Below are 12,265 nucleotides of genomic sequence, written 5' to 3'. Positions count from 1 at the left end.
AAGTGGATAAGAGGAGGTTAGCAGCTTGAAGAATTTCCTGCCTAGTTTGTTGGAGAATTAGAAGATAGTCTCTAAGACGGCTAGCTTCTGGGAGAACACTAGCTCAGGCGTAAGCAGAAGAGTGTGGCCATATAAGAGTTCAAAGGGGCTGTTCTGTGGGTTCCTGGGGAGTGGCATGAATTTGGAGAAGGGCAATAGGTAGAAGGGATACCCAGTCCTTTAGTTGAAGGATGAATTGGGTAAGATGTGTTTTTAGGAGGCCATTAGCTTTTCCTTCTTTTCCTGATGACTGAGGGAGGTAAAGGTCATGGAGATTCCATTCAAAGCTAAGCGCCTGAGAGACTGCTTGGGTGATTTGGTTAATGAAAGTAGGGCCATTGTCTGATTGTATAGAAGTAGGCAGGCCAAATGGGGATTGATATTATTTAACAGACAAGAAATAATAGCAGCAGCCTTTTCTGTTCCAGTAGGGAAGGCTTTAATCCACCCTGTAAAAGTATCTATGCATACAAGAAGATACTTGGATTTTTTTGACAGGAGGCATATGAGTAAAGTCAATTTGCCAATTTTGCGTAGCGGTAAATCCCCCGGCTTGGTGAGTGGGAAAGGTTGGGGGGGGTCCTTAAAAATCCCAGGGGTTTGGTAGAGTGGCAGATGGAGTACTGAGATGTAGTTGTTTTAAGGATGAACTTCATGAAGGGAAGAAGAGGTTCTAAGAGATGGGCCAAAGGCTTATATCTCCATGAAAATGGTTAAGAGAGGATAGAATGGGCTTGTGAGACAGGAAGAAGGAATTTTCCTTGATCCAAAAACTAACTGCCTTGAGTGGGAATTGACTGGTAGATTAAGGATTCAGAAGGAGAGTAAGTAGAAGTAATTGATGAAAAAGAAAAATACTGTCCGCTAGGAGGGGATATTGGTGGTGCATTTGCTGCTTTCTTAGCTGTTTTATTGGCAAAAGCATTTCCTTGGGCAATGGGATTTAAAGTTTTTTGGTGTCCTTTACAGTGGACAACTCCGGCCTTCGCTGGGAGAAGGGCAGCTTTAAGGAGAGCTTTTATTAAGGGAGCATTGATAATAGAGGACCCCTGGGTGGTAAGGAAACCTCTTTCTGCCAATATGGCAGCATAGTGGTGTAGGATGTAGAAGGCATATTTAGAGTCAGTATAGATATTTACATGTAGTCCCTTAGCAAGAGTGAGAGCATGGGTTAAAGCAATTAGTTCAGCTTGCTGAGAAGCGATGCAGGGAGTATAACAGCCTCAATGATAGGTGAATGGGATACAGCTGCGTAACCAGCTTTAGCTGGTGTCAACTGACTGGGCTTTGAAAAACTGCCATCAATAAACCAGGTGTGGTCTGGGTCTGGAATGGGAAAGAAATATGTGGAAATGGGGTGGATGCTATATGGATTAGGGAGACACAATCATGGGGTTTGGGGCTTGTGTTTTGGTATTAGGTGAGAAGCTGTAAAATTAGGGCCGTGTGCAATAGTCATAGTGGGAGTTTCGATAAAGAGTTAATAGTGTTGTGTAAGACGTGGGGCAGATAACAGATGTGGAAGATGCCAAGAGGATACTAAAGCCTGAGGATTGTGAGAGCTGTGCAGTGAGTGAGGCATAGCCTGTGATTTTGAAAACATGAAGAAGGAGTAGAGCAGATGCAGCTGTTGCACGTAGGCACTAGGGCCAACCTAGGACAGTTGAGGTCAAGTAGTTTAGAGAGGAAGGCAACAGGTTGCGGACCTGGCTCTTGTCTAAGAACTCCAGCTGCACCACCCTGAGTTTCAGCAGTGTATAAGGAAAAGGGTTAGGTTGAATTGTTATAGCAAAGAATGGGTTAAATTAAGGGTTTTGTACAGGTAATAGGTGCAGTTATGTGGGGAGCCAATGGAACAGGAGGAATAGGCAGAGAAGTTACACGGGGTACCTTGGAAAAGATTATTTAATTACTTTAGAAGAGAGTTAAGGGTGGCAGCTAGGCGTGAAACCTGGAAATGTCTTGGCACACAGAATGGAGAGTGAAGTGGCAAGAATGACAGGAGCAGGGCATTTAAGTTTCCTTAGGAATTGAGGTGAGTTTCAGAGAAGATGGGGAGAGTGTAGGGGTTTGGTACTACAGGATGGATGGGGAGGTGGTGTCTTACACTTCTAGGGTTAAGGAAGGGGGACATAAAGGGGAGGTATTGAGGGAGGAGGGTGGCAGTGAGGTGTGGCTATTTCCCAGGAACAGTTAAGGAGGTAGACAGTTTTGTATCTTGGCCTAACAGGAGAACTGAATAAGTGGGAATGATTAAGAAAGAATGTGGAAAGGAGTGCTGGCCTAATTGACACTAGACTTGGGGAGTTTTGAGAGGCCTGGAGGCCTTGCCGTCAGTTCCCACAACAGTTATGGAGGCCAAGGAGACAGGTTATAGTGGGGTGCATGGCTAAAGTATTGATTAAGAAGGGGATGGACTTACCCTCCACCATAAGAGCAACGAAGCTTGGCGTCCATGATGGTTCAGGCAGCGTTAGTCTTGAGCCACCAAGCCGAGCAGTGTCTTCAATCTGACTATCTGACTTCCAGTGTGGGCCCGCACAGAATGGGCAGAGCTTAGGAGGAATCCCAGGCCGAGAGCATTCCTTGGCCCAGTGGCCAGGTTTCTGACACTTGAAGCAAGGTCCAGGAGGGGCGGCTGGATGCTGCAATCTGGGCGCTTTGAGGCCTTTGTGAGCCAGTGGTGTGGCTGGGGTTTGTCTTATGGCAGAGGCAAGCAGTTGCAGTTCTGAAATGCATTGCTGCCTGGCTGCTTTCTCCCTATTGTTAAACACCTTGTAGGTGAGGTTAATTACATCCTGTTGTGGAGTTTGAGAGCCAGATTTTTATTTCTGTAGCTTTTTTAATGTTAGGGGCTGATTGGGTGATAAAACTTTAGGGGTTAGAGTAGAAGTAAGGATGACGTTTAAGTTACTCCTGTTGGCTGATTTGGGAAAGGTCCGATAAAGAAAAAGGAACGTGCACCCTAACTATGCCTTAGACTCCAGCCGCCTCTCCAAGGGGGAATTGTTGGGCAGGGGCGGAGGAGTTAGCTGCAGGACTAAACTGCAAGTCTGACTGGGTATGAGGTGGGGAGGTGACAGGAGGAGAATAAGGAGGTGGATTGTAGGCAGAGGAGGAGGAGGGATGCTCTGGGAGGAGGGAGGTTCTGGTTGGAGGTTAGGGCCTGCATTAGGGTCTGGTTCAGACAGGTGGAGAGGAGAAAGGTCAGAAGGGTCGATGAACAAGGAGGATTCTGAATCACTGGTGGATGTAGGAGGAGCAAATGGGAGAGAGGAAAATTTGGGATGGGATGCATTGAGCAGAGATTAGGGAGGGATTGGAATGTTAAAAAAATGCCTGGACATAGGGAATTTCAGACCATTTGCCCATTTGTTGACAAATATTGTCTAGATCTTGCAGAATAGAAAAATGGAAAGTGCCATTTTCTGGCCATTTAGAGCCATTGTCTAATTTATACTTGGCTGTATTGCAGAAGAAAATAAGATGCTTAGATTTTAGGTCAGGTGGTAGCTGGAGAGGTTTGAGGTTTTTCACAGCACAGGTAAAGGAGAGGAGGAAGGAATGGAGGGCAGGAGATTGCCCATACAGTAGTTTAAGAAGAGCAGCGGAGGCAAAGAAAGTGAATGCGCAACCAAGCAGTTTAGCAGGCATCCCAGACTAAACCTTGGTTTGTACCTGGGGTCAATCAGTCAAAGGGGGCATCCCTTGTGTTGATCCATCACCTGTGAGTGAGTGACCAGAGCAGACTTGTCCGCGGTGATCAGTCACTGAGGGAACGGTGTCTTCCCGGTTCTGTGACCTATGTGGGATTTTTTTCTGGTCATGAACCTCACAGAAAGTCCTGTCTTTCTTGTCTACACTGAAAGGGAGAGGAAAATGAAACTGAAAGGAGAAGGTAGCTGACAGGCAGTGAGAAGGGCTAAAGAGAAGAGTTGAGGCAAACCGCTTACCTGATCTGAGGATAGTGAGTGGATGTGTGGGCTAGTCTGATGAATCTAGATCATAGGTAGGTCTCTTCACCAAGGGAGCACAAGGAGAACAGGGGAGGGGGTTTGGTCTCCCATAGGCGTGCCGGCCTCCCAGGTTTCAGCACCAAATGTTAGGCATGTCCAGAGACCATCAGGCAGGGTTTGTGTGAGCAACATGGCTGTTTATTCACCCTTGTGCAGGTGGGCTGAGTGTGAAAAGAGAATCAGCAGGGTGCAGTGGGTTAAGAGTTGGCTTTATAGGTTGGGCAAGTGGTCATTTAAAGGTGGTAATGTATTTTAGGGAGGAGAAGGGCAAAATTTCTCAGATTTTTTTTTTGACAGCTTGAAGTATAATTTATATACCATAAAATTCATACAGTGAAACACATATGACATAAAATTTACCATCTTAACCATTTAAATACACAGTTCATTGGTATGAAATACATTAATAATGTTGCCAGCCATCATCACCACCCATCTCCATAACACTTTTTGTCTAGTAAAACTTTCTGCCCATTAAACAATAACTCCCCATTCTTCTCCTCCTGCCCTTCCACCTCCCCATGGTAACCACCATTCTACTTTGTGTCTCTGACTTTGACTACTTTAGGTGCCTCATATAAGAGGAATGTTACACTGTTTGCCTTTTAAAAAATATATCAACTATTATTTTAGATTTTGGGGGTAATTAACATGCAGGTTTGTCACATAGGCATATCGGGTGATGCCGAAGTTTGGGGTATGATTAATCCCATCACGCAGGTAGTGAGCATAGTATCTAACGGTTTTTCATTCTTTACCCTCCTTCTACCCTCTATTCCCAGTGTCTGTTGTTGCCATCTTCATCTCTATGAGTATCCAGTGTTTAGCTATCACGTTTAAGTTAGAATATGCCGTATTTGGCTTTCTGTTGCTGCATTAATTCTCTTAGGATAATGGCCTCCAGCTGCATCCATGTTGCTGCAAAGAACATGATTTCGTTCTTTTTTATGGCTGTTTAGTATTCCATGGTATATATGTACCACTTTTTCTTTATCCAGTCCACTACTGATAGACACTTAGGTTGAGTCTTTGCTATTGTGAGTAGAGCTACAAGGAACATATGAGTGCTTGTGTCTCTTTTTGTAGAACGGTTTATTTTCTTTTGGCTATATACCCAATAATGGGATTGCTGGATCAAGTGACAGCTGTTTTAAGTTCTTCGAGAAATCTCCAGACTGTTTTCCACAGTGGATGGACTAATCGACATTCCCACAGCAGTGTATAAGCATTCTTTTTTCTCACAGCCTCCCTCAGCATCTGTGTTTTTTTGACTTTTTAAGTAATAGCCATTCTGATTGGTGTGAGGTGGTATCTCATTGTGGTTTTGATTTGCATTTTTCTGACGATTAATGATGTTGAGAATTTTTTTCGTTTGTTGGCCACTCATATGTCGTCTTTTGAGAAGTGACTGTTCATGTCTTTTGCTCACTTTTTAATGGGGTTATTTATTTTTTACTTGTTGAATTAATTTCCTTATAGATTATGGATATTAGATCTTTGTTGGATGCATAGTTTGTGATATTTTCTCCCATTCTGTAGGTTGTCTCTTTTCTCTGTTGATAGCTTCTTTTGCAATTCTGAGCTCTTGAGTTTAATTAGGTAGTTTTTGTTGTAATTGCTTTTGAGTACTTAGTCTTAATTTTTTCCTAAGACGAATGTCCAGAATGGTGTTTCCTGGGTTTTCTTCTAGGATTCTTATAGTTTGAGGCATTCTATGTAAATCTTAGTTTCTTGAGTTAATTTTTATGTATGATGAAATGTAAGGGTCTACTTTTATTCTTCTGCGTATAGGTAGCCAACTATTCCAGCACCATTTATTGAATGGGAAGTCCTTTTGCCATTGCTTATTTTTGTCGACTTTGTGAAAGATCAAAAGGGTGTGCAGCTTTATTTCTGGGCTCTCTAATCTGTTCCATTGGTCCATGTGTGTATTTTTGTAGGAGAAGCATGCTGATTTGATTATTGTAGCCTTATAGTTTAAATTAGGGTAATATGATACCTTTGGTCTTTGTTATTTTTGCCTAGGATTGGTTTGGGTATTTGATCCCCTTTTTTGTTCCATATGAATTTTAGAGTGTTTTTTTTTTTTTTTTCTAATCTTGTGAAAAAATGACGTTAGTAGTTTGATAGGAATAGTGTTGAATCTGTAGATTGCTTTGGGCAGTATGGCCATTTTAATGATACTGATTCTTCTAATCCATGAGCATGGAATATTTTTCCATGTGTTTGTGTCTCATGGAATGTTTTTCCATTTGTTTGTGTCATCTATGATTTCTTTCAGCAGTGTTGTGTAGTTCTTCCTGTAGAGATTTTTTACCTCCTTGGTTAGATGTATTCCAAGATATTTTATTTTTTTGGTGGCAGTTGAAAATGGGATTGCATTCTTGATTTAGCTCTCAGGTTGAACGTTACTGGTGTATAGACATGCTGCTGATTTTTCTGTGTTGATCTTGTATCCTGAAACTTAAATTATCTGGGAGAGTCTTTAGAGTTTTCTGAGTACAGAATCATATCGACAGTGAAGAGAGACAGTTTGACTTCTTTTTTTAATTTGGATGCCTTTTATTTCTCTTGGCTGATTGCTTTACCTAGGACTTCCAGTACTGTGTTGAATAACAGTGGTGAGAGTGGGCATCCTGTTCCCTTGTTCCGGTCCTCAGGGGAAATGCTTCCATCTTTTGCCTGTTCAGTGTTAACATTGTCTGTGAGTTTGTCATAGATGGCTCCTCTTATTTTGAGTTATGCTCTACAATGCCTAGTTTGTTGAGAGTTTTTACCATGAAGTGATGTTGAATTTTATCAAAGGCTTTTCTGCATCTGTTAAGATAGTCATGTGGTTTTTGTGTTTAATTCTGTTTGTATGGTGAATCATATTTATTGATTTGTGTATGTTAAACCCTATATATATGTTTTTTGACTGGCTTATTTCACTCAGCATGTCCTCACAGTTCATCCATGTTGTAGCATATGTCAGAATTTCCTTCCATTTTTAAGGCTGAATAGTATTCCATTGCACGTATATATCACTTGGTGCTGATCTGTTGGTCTGTTGGGCTCTTGGGTTGCTTCCATGTTTTAATTATTGTGAGTAATATACTGTGAACATGGGTGTTCAAATATCTCTCTTCAAAACCCTACTTTTAATTCTCCTGAGTCTATAGCCAGAAGTAGAATTGCTGAATCATATGGTAATTTCATTTTTAGTATTTTGAGGAAGTGCTATACCAATTTCCACAGTAGCTATCCCAGTTTACATGCCCATCAGCAGTGCACAAGAGTTTCAGTTTCTCCTCATCCTCTTCAGCACTTGTTATTTTCTGGGATTTTTTGGTAGTAGCCATCCTAAAGGATGTGAGTTGGTTCCTGTTTTCTATTTGGAACTTTTAACAAATTAAAGGAACTAATTGTTTCTTTCTTTTGGTAATCATTTCTGAGTTAGAATAGCTTAAGCGCAGGCTGGGCGCTGTAGCGCATGTCTATCACAACATTTTGGGAGGCTGAGGATCACTTGAGGCCAGGAGTTTGAAAACAGCCTGGGCAACATAGCAAGACCCCTGATTCTACCACAAAAAAAAAAAAAAAAAAAAAAACCACACACACACACATGAAAAAAAACACTGCCTATAATGTTTTTCCTCTGACCTTGGCTGCTAATTTTCCACTTTGTGAATGAACAGCCTAAGCATAATTTCAGGGATTTCAGCTTCATGTTTTCAGTGTAGTAATTAGTTACGACTATGTCTGTTAAATTTGAACTTTTTTTTCTCACAACTTCTTGTTTCATTTCATTGTTTAGTTTTTTTTTTCAGCCAGCTATTATGAGGAAAGTAATCTATATTAATTCACACCAATATGAGACTAATGGCCTTTTAACTCTCAGAATAATATACATTTAAAAATAATAAGCCACTTCTCTTAATTGGTAGAATTTCTTCTGAACAGAATGAGATGTAATCAGTTTTGAGATTGTGGTGAAAATATGTGAAGCCAGGCTTATTGCTTATAAGCGAGCTGTTTCTGCTTTGGCACTTATTTGCAGGATTGGGTCTCTTTAGGCTTCCTGCTTTTCTCCTGAACCTGCAGGTTCTCTAAACACTACTGATAACTTGTTCAATATGTGAAATCATTGAATAAGAAAGCTTTTGCTCAAGTTTAATAATTTGCCTGAGGTCACACAGCTGGTTAATGGTTAACAGACTTCTCTGATAAAGGTCACTGAAGGTTCTCACTGAAGATACTTTTAGGTGGCATAACAGGTATATTTATGCATATTCAAGACACTCTTGTATCCACAGGTTGCACTGCTGTGATCCGTCATCATCTCCTAAAGATGCATCCTGACTTATCTCCACACTTGCACACTGAAGAATGCAACATCTTGATTAACTTGCTTAAGGAATGTCACAAAAATGTAAGAGTTCAGAAAAACAACCTATAAAGCCAAAATGAAACTTAGGTATAACACACTGATGTAAAATGTTATCTCCATTAATAAAAGGGAATGATAATGTCTTAGTAAGGAGTCTGCGTTTAGTAAAGATTAGCGCTTGATGTGTGTGATTCACTACCTCCCAACAAAGTACCTCCTTTTATGATTAGTAAACATCAAGCATGGTAGTTTGTTAGAGAACTTCTGAACTGGTATGTAACGGTTGGAATCTGTCTTCTTACAATAAAATGCTTTGTCTTTCCTAATTATAGGGCACTAGAAGAATTATATTCAGCTCTGACTCTTCTGATATAATGGAATTATTCTAAGATTATCTGCTCTTTGATGGCTACCATTCTGTGTTTAATGGGAATAAAAACATGTTACATAATTAGACATTAACTAAATTTATGATTGGCTTAATCTGATGTGTTTAGTTGTTAGTGAAATGGAAGTAAAATTACATGTTTAAAACCAAAATAGGAAAGGAGCCCATATTAGGAATGCATTGAATCAAGCTGATAGGTTCATAGTTGTTGAATATTTAGCTTTTCTTTATATATTTGGTATATGACACAGTTGTCATAAGAAGCATTTGTTTTTTCTTTAGCGTTATATGATGTTCTTTTTCTAATGATACCCATAAACTGTAGATATATCAAATTATAATAGTATCCCTTAAATGAATAAAATTTATAGACCAAAAGTAAGGTGATAAGTAGTACTTATAAAATGTGAAGTCAGATATTTTTACTGATTCAAATCATATTGTTGATGACAATATACTTTGGGCTGTTTTCACTATACATATAGATCAAAATGAACCGGACCATATAAATAAAACATAATGTTTCAGTTTTTAAAGTAACAACTATATAAAGTGTTCACTGTTTAAAAAACAGGAACTAATTATTTGTGTTAAAGTAGAATATTTCAATTTGTCTATGGTCAGTTATAGTCAGAGACAGCAAAGGAGAGAGAGTCTGGCAAGAGAGGCCCAGTGGAAAGAAAGAGACTCTGGAATAACATTTCATTCTTGATATTGAGCATTTTGCCAATACAGCCATTTAAATGTATGTTGTGCTTTTTGTAATGCTAGACATAAATAAGGATGTTACATCTTCATATTTATTTCCTAGGTTAATCAGATTAAGGGCCAGAGTTTTTCAATCCTTGCTTTTAAGTAATCTTTGCTTTATGTTTATATTTGTATATTGCTTTTTGGTCCATGACTATTTTTAAATTGAAATCAATTTAAACATTTTTTTTCTTTCAAATGGATTTCTTATAGTAAAGGTGGCTTCTCAGATTACTGGAACTTAAAAAACTAACTCTATTGAGATGTGATTTACATATAAGGAAATGCATCGATTTTAAGTATGCAGTTTGATGAGTTTTGTAAAATATGGACACCCACGCAACCACCATCACAGTCAAGATCTAAAAGATTTCTATCAGAGAGTTTCCTGTGCCCCTTCACAGTGAGTCCCCCACCCTCACTTTTTGCCCAGGGAATCACTATACTACTTTTTGTTGATGTAGATGAGTTTCACAGTTGTAGAATTTGCTAGAAATGTACACTACATTGTATAGTCTTATATTTTGCTCTGTCATATGTTTTTATTTCTGAGTAGTGTTTCATTGTATGGATATGTCACAGTTTATTTACCTGTTGGTGGATATTTAGGCAAATAGTTTTCAGCCGTGCTATTTCGGGTAAAGCTGCTATCAACATTCATTCACAAGTCTGTTATTTTTGAGACAGTATCTTGCTCTGTCGCCCAGGCTGGAGTGCAGTGGTGCAATCTCAGCTCACTGCAACCTCTGCCTCCTGGATTCAAACAGTTCTCCTGCCTCACCCTCCCAAGTAGCTGGGATTACAGGCGTATGTCACCATGTCTGGCTCATTTTTGTATATTTAGTAGAGATGGGGTTTCACTATGTTGGTCAGGCTGGTCTCAAACTCCTGATCTCAGGTGATCACTTGCCACGGCCTCCCGAAGTGCTGAGATTATAGACATGAGCCACTGTGCCCAACTATCATGTACAAGTCTTTGTTTGGAAATTTTTTTATTTCTCTTGGGTAAATACCTAGGAATGGAATGACTAGGTCATGTGGTAAGTGTATATTTAACCTCATAAAAGCCTGCCAAACTGTTTTCCATTTTATACTACTTTACATTCCTACCACTCTCCATCACCAGCACTTAATATTATAAACCTTTTAACTTTAGCTATTGTGTGGATATGTAGTAGTATCTCCTTCTGGTTTAAATTGTATTTCCCTGATGACTAATGATTTTGAGCATCTTTTCATGTGCTTATTGGCCATTCGTATACAATTTTTTGCCCATATTTTAAAATTGGGTTGTTTGCTTTTTGACTGGGTTGTAAGCATTCTTTTTATTATTTGGCATACAGGTCCTTTGATAAGTGTATTGTGAAGGCTTTTTTTTTTTTCCCCCCCCCTTTGGGATGTGTTTTGAAGAGTAGCTTGTAGTTTGATAAAGTCATTTTTTTCTTTCATGGTTTGTACTTGTAGTATCTTAACAATCTGTGTATTCTGTGGTCATAAAGATACTCTTGTGTTTTCTTTTAGTTCTGTGATAGTAGCTTTACATTTAGGTCTATGATTCATTTTAAGCTAATTTGTTTTCATTTTTTTCTTTTCATAGTTGTGTATTCTTATCTGAGATTTCAAGTTAATTTTGTGTATGGTGTGATGTGTGAGTTGAAGCTGATGTTCTTTGCCTGTGGGTAGCCAGTTGTCTCAACACCATATGTTCAAGAGACTGTTCTATCTCCACTGATTTACCATGGTCCCTTTGTCAAAAATCAGTTGACCATATGTGAGTGGGTCTATTTCTGGGCTCTCTCGTCTGTTACACTGATTTCTATGTCTATTCTTAACACCAGTGCCATGCTGTCTTAATTACTGTTGCCTTGTAGTAAGTCTCAGTCATGTAGTATAAATCCTCCAATTTTGTTCTTTTTCAGTGTTGTTTTGGCTATTCTAGGTACTTTCATTACCATATTAATTTTAGAATCAGCTTGTCAGTTTCTACAAAAAACATGTTTACTGGCTTTTTGTTTGAGGCTGACCATGGTTGATGACTTGGATTTTATCTTTTGTATCAGCAGGCAGTTCGTGTTTTTACGTATATTTAGGGCATACCTGGCATAGCCTTTACTCTAGGGTTAGTGTAGCCCAATTGTTTATATAATTCTTCTGGATGCTATACTGATTGACTTGAATGTTCAATGAGATCTCTACTTTGGCTTATAAGAGCTCCATTGACTCCCAGCCCTGTGTGAGCTCTCAGCGTTTTTCAGCTTCTAGTTGCTCTAGTTGTTCTTCATAGTGATAGGCCTTGTTAAAGTTCATCCAACACATGTGCAGTTAAGGCAGCCCTATGTAGATTTCTGGAGTTCTTTTGCTGTGTATCTCTACCTCACAAATGCCAGCTGCCCCAACCTGCACAGCCTCCTCAACTCAGTGAAACAGCCATTCTCTTCTTGAATTCTCTTCTCTGCTACATGGTTTGCAAATTGTCTCTAGTTAGAAACCTAGGTGAATGTAGGGTTCACTTTGTTTTGTTCCTTTCTTTCAGGTGTCCCACTCCTGCAGTCTGTTGTTTCAATATCTGAAAATAGTTGTTTTATATATTTTGTTCAGTTTATTCTTTCATGGCTAAAAGCAGAGGTTTGGAAGATAAATTTTAAGTAAATAGCATGGGGACAATTATATAGCTGTTGGAAAAAAGTTAGAATACCATACATA

The 12,265-nt window shown here is 39.4% G+C and overlaps 1 protein-coding gene across 5 annotated transcripts in view; it reads left to right on the top strand.

Annotated features, from left to right (window-relative positions):
* CMC2 (C-X9-C motif containing 2) overlaps positions 1 to 12,265 on the top strand; it is a 34,202-nt gene that overhangs the window by 6,014 nt on the left and 15,923 nt on the right. For 2 of the 5 annotated variants that reach the window (XM_032284528.1, XM_032284529.1), the window contains exon 2: positions 8,351 to 8,466. The exons of the other annotated variants lie outside the window; for them this stretch is intronic. In XM_032284528.1, coding sequence (XP_032140419.1) covers positions 8,386 to 8,466 — 81 coding nt within the window. In that variant the 5' untranslated portion in view covers positions 8,351 to 8,385. The remainder of the gene's footprint in view (positions 1 to 8,350; positions 8,467 to 12,265) is intronic. 5 annotated transcript variants of the gene reach the window in all.

This window comes from Sapajus apella, unplaced genomic scaffold (assembly GCF_009761245.1).
Source record: "Sapajus apella isolate SASKATOON/1434 unplaced genomic scaffold, GSC_monkey_1.0 scaffold15, whole genome shotgun sequence".
Lineage (NCBI taxonomy): Eukaryota > Metazoa > Chordata > Mammalia > Primates > Cebidae > Sapajus > Sapajus apella.
This window is presented reverse-complemented; position numbering and strand designations above follow the sequence as displayed.